We start from the raw sequence: 14,914 nt of genomic DNA, 5'->3' as shown, positions 1-14,914 counted from the left end.
TCTTTTATTCAATCGGAAATCACAAAATGACAAATAAGCATTGTGAAAGGTTTTGCCACAAACTCAAATTCTTTCGTTCAAATGCTTCTCTCCTGTGTAACTAACCTCTTCAGACCTAATAACTCCCAAACCTCTCTTCTCCCAAACCCATCCCTACAAACTATTTATCAAAAAATATGAATTTCTTACATTGCACTGTAACTTTTAGTCTTGTGTTTGTATCTTATTCTTTTTTAGTGTGTTTTATTTTCATGACCGATTTTAATTGCTCTTTAATGTTTTATGTAAAGCACTTTAAATGGCCTTGTTGTTGAAAGGTGCTATAGGTACTATAAAGTAGCCTTGCCTTGCCAGTACAACCTCAGCCTGTCAGTATGTCACCAGGGCATATGAACACTTTTGTCTTGTGCCTGTCAGTCAATCACCAGGGCATCAGAGAGCACCAGTCTGTCTCGGAAGTTAAAGCTTTAGTGCGTAACTTTTTGATATTAATGAACGTCCGTTACATTCAAGCCATTGCCAAATGAGTTGTTACAAAGCTAATTAAGACTATCAGCTCCACAAAAAATCGAGCAAAGATAATAACCTCTTCTGAAGAGTCCATCATGTTTTGTGTGTGTAGTTCCACTTGGGTGTGACTGCCGTTCTGTTATGTTGAATCCTTGATGGTCATTAAACCAAGTTTGAAATAAAACAACTTGTTTCCATTCATGTTAACTCTCAACATGGTGTCAGAAGAACTTTTCCGGAATGTTTTTAGGAGAGGATGATGAATAGCGTGCTAGACGGCGCGGCAAAAGGGCTGAACAGTCAACATGGCGGACAGATTCCGGAGACCAGGCTCACTCATTTTTGACGGTAACATTGGTGAAAACTGGCAGATTTTTGAACAAGAATATGACATTTTCATCACGGCAGGACACTCTGACAAGCCGGCCATTGAACATGAACGGTCTTTTGTGTATGCGGGAGAAGTGCGCGAGCCCAGTGAGGATGGAAACATCCTCGTTTCCCGCGGAATCCAAAGAGGATCCTAAATGCCTCAAGAGTAAATTTCTGGAGATGTGCAATCCTCAAACCAATGTTACAATGGAGAGACAAAAGTTCAACACACGAAATCAAAAGGCTGGTGACACAATTGAATCACATGTCAGTGATTTAAGGATTAAAGCATGCAATTTTGGAGATCTCCATGAAGAGCTCATTAGAGATTGTGGTATTTATAATGACAATTTAAAAAAGGTGTTACTGCATGATAGTAATTTGACATTACCGAAGGCTGTCTCCATCTGCCAAATGCATGAGATGACTGAAAAGCACAATAAAACACAGCACACTCTCACGAGTATTGATGCAGTTCAAGCTAGGTTCTTGAGGAGACAAACGTCTGAGATAAAGATGAAAAACCAGTCAGAGAAAACTGGGACGCAGTATACTGCCAACTGCAATAGCTGTGGGGGTAGACGTGCAGCTAAGAGAGACAAATGCCCAGCTTTTGATCAACAGTGCCATGTCTGCAACATGAATCATTTTTTAAAAAGTGCTGCAGATCCACACAGCAGACCTACAACAGGCAGAGACCTAGGAGGAGTGTTCACCAGGTAGAACCTGACCAAGCCAACAGCAGTACTGATGAAACATTCTATGTCGATGGAATAGGACTGCAATTGACTGTTGATTCAACTAGTACCCAGATAGAGCAAAAATATGAAGCTTTTGTCACTGTGCAAGTAAATGACACCCCAGTTGAAATGAAAGTAGACACAGGTTCCAAGTGTAATGTCTTGTCAATAAGCACATTTGAACAACTATGGAATGATGGAGAGAAACTATGCACTACAGCTTTAAACAAACTGCACAGCGATCTCGCCATTTTATTATATTGCAGCCGTCTGCGTGAAGTTTTAAAAAGTGTAACCACACTTTACCGGCATTTCCGTGTCTCACTGTGACTTGAACAAACTGGAGAGGCGGTGTTTTATTTTCAGTTTTTCAACTCAAAGTAATTTACCAATTCAAAGAGACATCCTTCAATTTAATCAAAGTCTGAGGTTGCCATAAATGCAACGGTATTGAACCACCAAGTTACAAGTCTATGGCTTCTCTCCACCACATAAATTAAAAGTATTCACAATGATTCAGACTTCCACTAAAAACATATGTTTTTGTATGTTTTAGCTCATTAACTTAAAATTGTGTACAATCAACATTTATTCACGCAATTTTCCAAATCATACTATAACTTTATGGATTCAATTTACCTTTTCATAGTCAGCCTTTGGTTAATATTCATTTCAGAATAAACAACTTTTCAAGGATGCTCCAACATCTGAGACTTAAGAGTTATTGTGGTATCTTCTCAGTGCAATACATGACGTTATAAATTTACGCCCTTTCGCTGATATCCATGTTTGCTAGTTGTTTGTCTTTTCTGACAAATCTCAGAGAGGAAACTTGAATGCACCAACAGTGCACCAACAAAACCAAGACCTTTCAAAACAGTTGCTGCTGAGATGTTGGCTATTTTTGTAAAGTACTGTTAAGTATTGATATAGTTCTTTAAGTCCCAGGTGCATGGTTTGACGACTGTTACTGTTACGGTTGTACCAATGGAAAGCTTTGTAAAACAGTAAAAAATCAAAGTGACACGGTGACAAACAAAAAAGAGTTAAGAGTCATACCTCCTGCCAGGATCTGCTGCTCCAGTTCAGCCATCTGTTTCCTGTAGGCCCTCAGTGCTGCTTCCTTGAATGTGGGTCGAACACGTTTCTTGGGTGGGGCCTCTGTGGGCTTCTCCTCTGAAACATTTTTGTTCTCATCCTCCTGCTGTTGCTCCACCTTTTCAGACACCTCAGCAGCCTCCTCTATTATCTCCTCTACATCCTCTAACTCCTCATCACCCTCTTCTGTCTCCTCTGTCACATCAATGTCGTCCGGTTCTTCTACGTCTACATACTCCACCATTGCGTCATATTCAGCAGTGTCCTCTGTGAGTTGGGTTTCATATTCTTCATTGTACTCTTCATCCAAACTGCAATCATACTCCAGAACACATGCCTCTTTACTTGCCTCAAAGTCCTCTGTGGCTTCAAATTCTTGAGAGGCTTCAAAATCCTGAAAGGCATCATTGTCTTGAGAGGCCTCAAGGTCATCAGACACACTATAGTCCTGAGAAGTCTCGCACTCCTGCGCGGGCTCATCTGTCTCCTCTGTCTCATTAGCATTAGTTCTGTTCTCCAAGTTAGCTAGTACCTGCTCCATTACTTCAACATAGTGGGTCTCATTGTCCACTGGTTGTTCCACAGCTTCTGCCTCAGCACCTGCTTTCACTTCCTCTGACTTGTTAAATACAGGCTCTGTGTGGGCATCTGAGTCTATTGTAGTACAAGAGTTATTTGCACCAGAGGTGGACAGGGTGCGGAAACGCCCCATAAATGATGAGTTGTTGGGCTCTTCAGGAGGAGCAGGGGTAGGAGTCTGAGAGCCAGACTTCCAAACAACCTCCAGAGCTGACTTAGCCCTCTGCAGTGTAGAACCAAAGCCAAAACCAAAGGACTTCTCACTGAGATCTATGCTGAGCCTACTACTCCAAGACTTGGGAACCTCCTCAACCTTCTCTGTTCGAATCTCGCTTTGACTGCGGTACATAGTTGAAGACTTATTCTGGGTCTGGTGAAAGCTATGATTGATATCCAGTTCAGGGAATTTATCTTTAGGAACTACTTTGGGGGTTTCCTTAGGGGCATCTTTAGAGGCTACTTTGGGTGCTACTTTAGGGGCTTCTGTTGGAGTGGCTTTAGGGGTCTCTATGGGGGGCACCTTAGGACTCTCTTTAGGGGCTACCTCCTGGGCTTCTTTAGGGGGAATCTTAGAAACTTCTTTAGTGGGTACTTTAACAGTCTCATCAGATGCTGCTTTAGGTATCTCTTTGGGGACCTCTTTTGGGGGCAGTTTTGCAGCTTCTTTGGTAACCTCTTTAGCAACAATGTTCAGACTTTCTCTTGATGCAATTTGTGGGGGATCTTTAGCAATGATTTTAGGAGACTCTTTAGGGGATTCTTTAGGGGACTCCTTAGGGGTTGAAACAGGGCTCTCAACTGGGGTTATTTTAGGGCTTTCTTTAGGGGACTCTTTAGGGCTTTCTTTAGGAGTCATTATCGGGATTTCTTTTGGGGTCACTTTAGGAGTGACTTTAGCAGCCACACTAGAAGTTATCCTAGATGCCACTTTAGATACTTCTTTAACAATTGGCATAGTGGCATCTTTAGGTGTGACTTTAGGAATGTCTTTAGGGAGGGCTTGAGAGGATTCTTTAGCTGCAGATTTCTGAATCTCTTTAGATGACTCTTTAGGAGCTGCTTTAGAAGTCACTTTAGATGAAACCTTAGCAGATACCTTTGAGCTTTCCTTTGGCAATATTTTCATGGTTTCTTCCTTAGGAGCCAATTTAGTTTGTTTATGTGTAACTTTCGTAGCAGCTTTAGGGGTATCTTTAGATGATATTTTTGTGTTTTCTTTTGTGATCATCTTGTTTCCCTCCTTAGGCTGCCGGGCAGATGTCTTGATGACAGACTCCCGTTCTGTAATGGGAGGAATAATGTGGGTGGTTATAAGTGGTAGGGATGGTTCTCTGTCAAGCATCATGAATTCCTCATCTCCTTCAAATTGTAAATCAACCTCCTGACATTTAGTGATGTTTTCTGGGAAACCGGGTATGGTTGATGGGTCAAAGGGACTGCTAACCTCTATGGAGGCTTCCAAGCCAGAGTCAGCACCCTGCTCCAGATGATGCCAGTCTTTCCAGGGTGATAGGTCACCTTGCAGAGAGAGCTGGGAGCCACTGTAGTGGCTTCTGTCCCCAGACATGCAGACAAGCCCATTGCTCACCCCACTGTCAATAGTTTCTGTAGTCTCAATCTCATTGTGTTCATAAGTTTGATTCTCATGGCTGAGTGGGTGACTGTCGCTAGCATACCAGGAAGAAGCCATGTCTTCTTGTTTTCTCTGCCACAGTTCCTGATCTGAAGAGGACAGCAGGGAGCAGCCATTAACCCGTGTAAAGAACTGACTCTCTGAAAAGTCTTCTGAGTATGACTGGCAAAGCTTTGAGCAGTCAGACTCAGAGCGGCTGAGTTTAGGGGTAGAATACTCACTCTGGGAAAGCCAACCAGGGGTCAAATCAGAGTAGTAAGCCTTTGCATGTTTGTCTGGGTCATAGTACAAGTCATCAGCATAGTGAACAGCGCCTGAGTAGCCTGCTTCCTCTCCTGACCGGCTATGGTCATGGGATCGCCTCTTCTCTGATTTGCTCTTGTGAACAGGCTTTGAAATCACCATTGCATATTTATTTCTGCTTAATTCGTCCAATTCTTTATCACTGTCCATTGAGTCCCAGTCATCACTCTCCCCCACTTTATCCTTTCCTGAGACCTTTATATCCATGCTTTCATAGGTTTGCGAGGAAGACATTGTCTTGTCTTTTCTCTCCTTTCCATCATGAGTTAAACTATCAGTAGATACTGTAATGCCTGTTCCTTTAAGTTTATAGCACTTTTTCAAGACTATATCCCTCTCTTGGGTTGTTGCAAAAATGACAATAATAGGGCGGGGTTTTGCATTAGAACATTCTCTTTGTTGCCCTAACCTATGAGCAAGCTCAATTTTAATTGTTTTAAGGGCATCAGTGAAACCCATTTTGTCTTTTAGTATTTTATATATTAGACTCTCGGTTTTCTCTGGCTTTTCTTCAGGAACATTGAGAAACCGCAAGGTTGAATTATTGGCCTGGTGGCTAATTTGTTTTATGTAGTCATGAATATCACGTGTTTCCCTTCTAGACTGGACAAATCCTGAGCGAAGCTGCTCAATCTCACTCTGAACTACTTCCACACTGCTGGATATCTCATCAATGGAGCTTTTTAGGGCATTTACATGACCACGTAGCTCAGACAGTTCTGTCTCTATCTGGCTGATCCCCTGAAGCTCCTTAAAGATCATCTCCATGACATCCTGGGTCTGACTGATGCAACCTGTGGAAGAGGAGCCAGGCTCCAGTGTCGAGCTCTTTTGCTGCCGTCCAGCACGGTCCAAGGACTTGCTCCGGATGCCCAAGGTTTTCCTCCAATTGCTCACCTCGGAGTCTGAGGAGACACATTCCTGACTCTTTTTCCATTTTCTTAACTTGCGTAGAGCACCCAGCCTAAGTGTGTGTAAACTGGAGCGTTCCACTCGTTCACCCTCAGAGCTGCCATCAGAGGGAGCCAAACTAATGAGGCTCTTCCTGTTTCGTCTTACTGGCATAGTGTGTGATTTATGCTCATCCAGTCTCCTGACAAGTTTTGTCTCACTCAAGAAGTCAGAGTAACTGCTATCAATCGAAAGAACCTCAGGAAATATACTTTCATTATTATTCAAAAAAATAGGGTTTTTTGGGAGTCCATTTGCTATAGCTACACGATAACTGAAAGTGGGTGACAGGGATGAGCAGTCGTTCTTTCCGTCGTCTTCTTCAAGCGATATGTTACGTGCCGAAGAGCATTTGGAAATCTTTTTAACTGTAGTCTTCAGTGTGGTAGAGAGAGTTAGATTGTGTGCTTGCAAATCAGTGGTCAATTTAGGCTCTTTATTTTCGCTTCTCTCTTTCTTCTTTATTGGGTTTGCCAATTTCTTTGTAAACATTCCTTTGCAAATCTTTTTAATGTAGGATGATATAGTATTGATTAGGACAGAAACCATGGATGGCAATCCTGTGGACTGTTTTTATCATCTAGTAAAAGAAGAAGTTGGATGAGAATACAGCGGTGGTGAGCCAAGAATAATCAACTTGTGATTGACAGTGGAATCCCAGCTCACAATCACTAAAACTACAGTCCGCGTTGAGACTCACAAATACTTTTAAATCCAGTGGCCTTCCTTCTGATAAGGAACATCTCTCTGAAAGAAAAAAACAACAACAAATATTTACTTTACAATTTGGTTGCAGATTCCCAGATCACACTCAAAGACAAGCAGGAAGAACCTATACTGAGTTATTACTTTACAAGTACCCAGACATTGGACAATCTGCTAAATCTGTAACATGCATAATGTGAAAAGTCTCTCATTGAGCAATCACCAAACTTATGCAAATAAACCAGTGATTCAGATGCAGAAAATTTTAATTTAATTTTATGATTTTATGTATGTTTTATAAAAGAATATTAAGTACATGTCTTTACAGTACGGCTGAACGATTAATTGCATTTGCAATAATATCGCAATATGTTAAAACGCGATTTCCTAATCGCAAAGGCTGCGATTTGGTCACGTGACTCGCGAGAGCAAATCAGTCTGCACTCCGCAGAGAAAGCATCAACTTAGCACGCTAACGCTACGCCGTACCTTGAGCAGATTTCTGTCATTCAAACAACTCTGAGTTGTAGTTTTTTAACAGCCATTTTAATAAAATGTAGGGTTTTCAGGCTTCAGTCCATACATGCAGTTAATGGATACAGGCACGCAGAACTGAAGGCTTAGCAACGATTAGCCCTGATTAGCGGTTAGCTCCAGTTAGCTAGCTGCGTAATAAAGATATGGAGTGGAGGAGACTGCCACGGAGAGGGGTAACAACGAGACTCTGATAAATGACGTTCGGGGAGCTTTCACAGCAGCGTGGCTGCATTGTTTCAACGGTTTTATTAGTACAGTTAATCCCACGACAAGACCAGCAGCAGCATGCTACTACTAACGTAAAAATAGCCTCTCTGAGCAAGTGCAATGTTGATGCTGTCATGGACGCGGCACGCAACTTCATGAGGGGCTGGAGGCAGCTCCTCTGTGTGCGCTGTAAAAAAAATACACCATTGTATATACTGTATATACTATATTTTTACTTATTTAACTGTCTAGTAAAGTTCAAAGACAGTGTTTAAAAAGTGCAATCCACATGTTTACATATGTTTATTACAGTAAATAATAATTAAATAATCTAAATACTACTAAGTGTGGTAAAGCCACATATTTGTTTTTATATTTCTGCAATCTGCACTTTTGTTTGTGTGATTTGGTTCTGAGTTTCATATGAATGTTTACACCAGGCTCAATATACTACTGTGACTGAAGTAGTTAAATAAAAGATGTCATTCATATAAATTCATGCATCACCTAATTTCATCATCACATACAGGTCTGGCCTCCAGGAAAGAACAGTTTGTTTAATCTATCTAATCATGTGTTGTTCATACTATACAATGATTTATTGCTTGTCTTTGTTGAATAATACAGAAGACAAAGAGCTTAAAAAAGAATCGCATATTAAATCGCAATCGTAATATTTTTGAAAAAAAAACCCCAATTAGATTATTTTCAAAAATCAGCCCTACTTTACAGCAAATCCCACAGAGCATCCTAGTCACCCATCCTACTCAGATAACCCTTAAACCGCATGCCAGAGTTACTGACACAGAAAGAGGGGGAAGACAAAGAGAGAGAATGAAAATGATTGTGTGTATGTGGTTGTGTGTAGAAGGGTTGGAGGAATGTGTATATGACTATATGTGCATTGTGTGTACTGTATGTGTCAGTCAAGGTCAATAAACATTGGCTACACTGATATTCAGCTTCTACAGCAGGAGAGCCAATTATTCTAATTGCTTCACTGCTACAATACTCTTGTGTGTTCATCATAAATGAATATCTAGCTTGATTAAAAATGCTAAATAACCTGAATTTGATCTTAATACACATATGCTATAAATATTTATTTTTCTTGTTTTCATTTTCAACACAATAATGTTCTACAATCATATTCAAACACAAGACAAAATCTGTTTGTTGGCGATTTTCCATATATTGATTGATAATGAAGTTAAGTGTTGTAGTACATTTAATGTCCCAAACACTTTAATTGGAATGGTTCAGATTCTGAACCATTCAGGTGTCATAATGTATATCTGCAGCAGACTATAAAGCTACATTAGAGGATGAAATGGCCATCTTATTCTTGTGGAAAAGACGCCAGAGACTTCTTGAATCATGCTGCATAGTGTCAAGCCTTCAACAGCTTGAAAAGGCTCTGAGAGGTGTGTATTTTTTATAGAGTGGGACTGGCTAACTGAGAGGAAAGAGCGATGCTTGTTGTGCAGAGAATCTGACAGCTGCTCCACAGACCACAGAGACATGCTCACTTCAAATGAGCTGTGAAACACAGCATCACAGTTAGCTTTTAATGCTAAACTCTAAAGAAGGACCAGGCATTAGCAAATAGAGCTTACGACTAGGTTACCAGCGTAGACGTGTTTCTGCCAGATTCATGTATGACGTGAATCAAGGGGCTCGACTTGTTAACTTCACGGGATAAGGTTTGAGGCAGGCCTGGGGCAAGAATGTTTGTGCAAGGAAAACATTTTTTATTATATGTAATAAAAAAAAAAAAGGGTCGTGAAGAAAGGGGGTAGGTGAGTTAACTAACTGCAGTATGGTACTTTAACCTAAGCCATCATTCACTTGTGAATTACTGATTCTTTAAAATGCTATCCCTAAACTGTCCTACTCTAGTCACTGGTCAGTAATGGAATAACAACAGAATGAGGTAAAAACTACAGTATATTGTATGGTATGAGGAAGTTCATGACTCAGCTCTGTTGTAGAATGGCGTGAAGCCAGGAGCTGCCTTTTGCAACTGACGGGTCACGACCCAAAACTGTCCCCCCATAAGATAAAATCACATTAGATATTGTTAAAAAATGTTCTGACATTGCCTCAAATACTGTACTTTCACTGAAAATTTTAGCTCTCATATGCATTTCAAACGTCTATCTGCGTGCAAATAACTGAGACACAGCACAAGCACAGTCAACTTTTGTTAATCAGTGAGCAGCTGAGGGTTAAGTGCCTTGCTCAAAAGGCACCTGTAGTTGTTAGGGTAGGGGAGTGATGGATTATTGACTTACTCCACCAGGATAAGTGAATAAGTCATTTCTATGTTGATACATGAATTGATATGGTATGGTATCCCAATAAAATAAAATAAAAATCATTCCTAAACCTTTTTTAAGGACTGTGTTGGTGTGTACAGACTACACTTTATTGTCATTTCCCTCACCCTCATGTCAGTTTTGTTGCAACTGGTGTAAAAGTCAACAGTTCTCATTATTATTAGTACAAAACATTTGGTAACTTCACTTAATTCCCAGCAAAGTTTCACCTATCTTTAAACTGATTAAAGCTCTAATCAGCCAATAAGTAATTGACTGCTTTGCGGATTGATAAACGATGTGATTAAAAAGAGTTTCAGCAGGATGAACTAAGACAGGAAAATGTATATTATACAGTCGTAAGAGGCACCATTTTATTATAATTGAAAACGTGGCCGGTTGGGTCAGTGGGTAGAGCAGGCGCACATATACTAAAGAGGTTTATGCATCGACACAGAGGTCCAGGGTGCGAGTCCGACCTGTGACGATTTCCTGCATGTCTTTCCTCTCTTTCTCACCTAGCTGTCCTGTCAATTAAAGGCGGAAAAGCCCCAAAAAAATATCTTTTAAAAAAAGAAATTATAATTGAAAACAAGTCTTTACTTATAATCAGTCAATCTGAAATTAGTGAGTTCTTTCCCAATGTGAATTCCGATAGCCTAGCGTGTAGAAATCCCAAAATTGACTGTATAATAAATCAACATATTTTATTATCTACACACTTGAATAACACAATAATTAGCAGAATTGAATGTGGGCATGAAATAAAAATAAAACTTTAAGTGGAAATGTAGCGTATTAAAATGAAACAAAATTAGGTGAAATTGAAAGGAACATATCACTAAACTCAGTCAGACATTTGGATAACAAAAATATCGGATTAAAAAAAATAATCAATTGGTTGCAAAATTATTGGAGGAATGTGATGGATGATTATAACAACTGCCAAACTTTCTTAGCCAAAGAGAGAAAACGTTGGCGTTAAACTCTACTCCTTCGATCATATAGAGCAGAGATCTTGGTGGTGTCTTTTGCGAGACATTGGTGGAGGTCATTGCTCTGAAGCAGGGCTAGCTGGTTTGTTTGTCAGGGCTGAGATTAAGCACTTCTCGCTGGGCTTTTGGGTCAGCATTGCTGGGTTTTCCCCAGACCTTCTGTATGATCAAACAAACTGTTGTTGCAAAGATCTTTTAAAGAGGCAGAGTCTCTTAAAGCTGCATAAATGTGCTGCTAATGCATGGCTAAAGACATTTCCTGCTGTGTTTGTCAGTGTTAATGTGCTGTATGCTGACCAGATATGGCTACCAAAAAAATACTCGAATATAACCAAATTATATCAAATCTGTTACGCAAAAAAGTTTTAAATTCAAGGCTCAAAAGTGGTTGGACAAGAATAAAGCATTTCACCGAAGCAAAAAATATTAACCCAATATTGAGAACAATACAGCATGTCGCAGCGTACGCAGAAGGTAGGGAAACTTTGGCTTTGAGTTGAGCTAATGGTTTTGGTGTGGTTTAAAAAAGAAAGGAAAAATAACCAGCATTATATTATTAATAGTAACAAAATAGACAAAAATTCATCACATGTGGTAAATATCAGATTTGTGTCATTTTGGACACAGCTCTGTAGGCCAGCTGTGACGGTTGGACAGACAAAAAAGGTCTGTATTGCTGAGAAAAAGGAAGTTGTGTAGAGTTCATAGTTCATTTAGTTATAAGTCCGAATTATGTTTACTTTTTGTTCATAATCACATAAAAATAGGTCTTGCTTCAAGGATGTAATTTGTGCATAACATGTACTACACTAGGACATAAGTTGTGCATGACATGTACTTTACTTTCAGTCCATATTATGCAATATGTAAAATTGATGGCCCATTTTATGAAGTACATTCAATCAAAACGTACATGTTTTTTTGAAGCTGCATCATGTTAAATGACTCAACCATTGTGGAACATTATCATATAACACTCCAGACAAAATATGCCCAATAATGACTGCTGGTTAATTTTGAGCAATTATCTTAATGCATTTGTGATGCAATTTTTGTCATGTACTTAATGGACTAAATTGAGCTACAGCTACAATCATGGCTGATAGCATCTGGGATATGTCTGTTTACAGCAGTGACTGAAACATAATTTATGAAGCGCTGTGGCTGCACTCTTTCAGGACAAGTCACAATAAAAGAGCACTAGTGTCTAATGAGTGTTGATTACCAATTAGGGAGTTGCCTTTCTCTTTACAGAGCCAGGGTTGTGACATCTGCATGTTAAGGTTTGAGGAATGAAGCATTCACCCTCTTCTAAAGCTTGATTTGGTACGCAAATTACTTGATAATACCCATAAGGTATTGCCCGTATAGTTCCATTACAGCATAATGACGCAAGAATCAGTAGTAAAGTATGACAGATAACTAGATCCCCTTATTCCACTCGTGTGTGTTATCAATTTGACGAAAACGTTGCTCTGTGAGCAGACTCAGCAGCAAATGGGCTACAAATGAAATAGTACCATTTATTCCGAGCCATCGTGACAAGCACATGTGAGAATGAGATTACATGTTATTTAGGTCTACAGTATCTCCGCTATTGTTCATCCTCGCATTGTAGTGTAATAAAAGAAGATTCAGTGTGATACAGCTCATTCTCCAGCACCTCAGTAGAGATAAGTGGACAGTAGCTATTGGTTTTTATAATAGGTTGAAAACATTTAATTTATGTAAGTAGCATGTGTTCACACACACACACACACACACACACACACACACACACTTCCCGCTGTAAAAATAAGGCCCTGCTAAAACATACAGTCCCTACAATAGGTAGCTATTATTGAGATTATTTATTATGATATCATCATATAATGTGCTCAAGCATAGTATGTGATCCACAGGCATATACATTTTTGTGTATTGTGTTTTTTTATCCTAACAAGCTGCTTGTTTCACCCTTTATCATTCAAAATGTATGTGCCTTTAAGCAAGGCACTGAACCTCCAACTGCTCCAATGTATTAGTATGTAACTTACTCACCAAATAACATGAATAGCATGTTGTAAAAAAAAAAAAACTTGTTCCGTAATCAACTTCCTTGGACAGATAAGAGCTTCCAAAAAATAGTTCCCCGCCATAATGATAAAAGAAAATCTGGGAATTCCTGTGGTCCTGAGATAGAGCCCCTCCCATTTGTGAGTCAGACTAGAGAAACCTCCAGAGAAAGGGGGAGCACCTCAGCCACACCCACTCACTCTATGCTCTGGGGCACTGCTATATCCCAGGTCCTGCATTTATGCCCAGGGACCTTTTTCCCCGACTTTACCTCAATGCATCTGATTAGCAGAGCACTCTAAAACAGTCAACTTCTCACAGTTGTACAGTCTCTGCCACTCCCCTTAAATGAAAATGAGTTGGAGGCATGCTAACCTATTTCTCACAATAGTACAAATCTCATCTTCTCTCCTGATGAAAACGCAAGTATGCCAATTTGAGGTTATTATGCTGCAAGCAATTATAGGCCTAATACATGCTGTGGTGTGCTGTTCATTCTTTTATCATTCTGGGTGAGACTTAGAAACGGATGCATATAGATGAGAGATGCTTTTGTGTTACGTCATGTCTCCAGAACACATGATTATGGATTATGGCCGAGTGTGGATTGGTGTATAGCCTACATGTGGGTGTGTGCATGCCTGTGCGTCTGTGTGTGCAGCCGTGTGTGCACACACGTGTGCCATGCATGCCTCCGTGCATGATTGCTTTAAAGCATGCATTCGCTGCTCCGAGAGAAGCGCGAAGCATAGCAGTGGGGGATAAGCATATGAGGGTGTGTGCATCCTCAGATAATAATGCCCTCACGCCCATCCTGAGCTTCTGCCTCCCCTTTCCTAACCTGTGTATTTCCCAACAGTGAAATATCTGCCTGCAGCCCTAGGAACCTAGCCAACATCACAACAGATTGTCTCGCCTCATAAATCAAAATATTACATTTTCTTTGGCCAGGCATAACGAGAACCAGTCTCATCGCATTTTGCTCAGTGTGAAACAACAGCATTGCTCACATGCGTTCATGTTGTGCGTTACGCATAACATCACGGGAGAAAGGTTAGGAGCAATGGGACATTTGTGGAATCGACAGTGTTTGTATCAGAATTGGATTTTTAGAATAAATTACAGAACGATTGAATAACACTAACACCTTACAATTTTTTTGCACTGTATTTTTCACCCCAGCTACATCGACAAATGATGCTATCTAACCGCATCATTCTCAAATAACGTTTCATTAATCCACTGGCAGGGCCACAGAGGGAGGGGAGGGAAGCAACAAGAAGATATGGATTAAGTCAAACAGTCAAGAACCCCCTCCGCCCCGCCATGCAAACAGGCATCCAGCGCCTAAATGGGCTCCCGCTGCACATACCTGGTTGTGTCAAATTCCCGTGCAGGACGCCAGCGGTAGTGAGCACAACGAGCCGTGTGGAGTCGATCCTCCGGTTCCAGCGAATGGTCGGTGCGAGGAGAGCAGCTGAGGAGGGCAGGGCGGGAAGAGAGCGGCTCGGTGCGCAGCTGCCTGCTAATACCACAGCTCACAGCATCTCTCCGCGTCCATCAGACACCACATCCCACAGCCCTGCCTCCGCGCAGAAACACACACACACCTCTCCTCCATGCCACCTTCTGTAGGCTAGCCTACCACCCCGCTCTCCCTCCAATGCTGTGCTCTCCTATTCGCGTTGTGGGGGTGGGGACCGAAGATGCTGCCTTTTAATGCCGCAAGCTGCTGGCTTTTATTTTCTCCACGATTGACACACATGTACACACACACACGGTCGCACACCCCTCCTGCTTGTAGGCAGTGTCACATCACGGGGTGTCTAGTCCAAAACGGGATGCAGACGGGTGGTGGTGGTGGTGATGATGGGGAGGTAGACAGCGCTGCTCTTGGCTGCCCAGACTGAG

The 14,914-nt window shown here is 41.0% G+C and overlaps 1 protein-coding gene across 3 annotated transcripts in view; it reads right to left on the bottom strand.

Annotated features, from left to right (window-relative positions):
* Positions 1–14,696, bottom strand: part of LOC120555884 (protein unc-13 homolog C) — a 122,324-nt gene extending 107,628 nt beyond the window's left edge. For all 3 annotated transcript variants that reach the window (XM_039795046.1, XM_039795048.1, XM_039795047.1), the window contains exons 1-2: positions 14,376–14,696; positions 2,682–6,933 (exon numbers count right to left, since the gene is read on the bottom strand). In XM_039795046.1, coding sequence (XP_039650980.1) covers positions 2,682–6,735 — 4,054 coding nt within the window. In that variant the 5' untranslated portion in view covers positions 6,736–6,933; positions 14,376–14,696. The remainder of the gene's footprint in view (positions 1–2,681; positions 6,934–14,375) is intronic.
* Positions 14,697–14,914: the final 218 nt, after the last annotated feature.

The sequence above is a fragment of the Perca fluviatilis genome, chromosome 3, assembly GCF_010015445.1.
Source record: "Perca fluviatilis chromosome 3, GENO_Pfluv_1.0, whole genome shotgun sequence".
Classification (NCBI taxonomy): domain Eukaryota; kingdom Metazoa; phylum Chordata; class Actinopteri; order Perciformes; family Percidae; genus Perca; species Perca fluviatilis.
The sequence above is the reverse complement of the archived record's forward strand: the minus strand, read 5'-3'. Positions and strand labels throughout refer to the sequence as shown.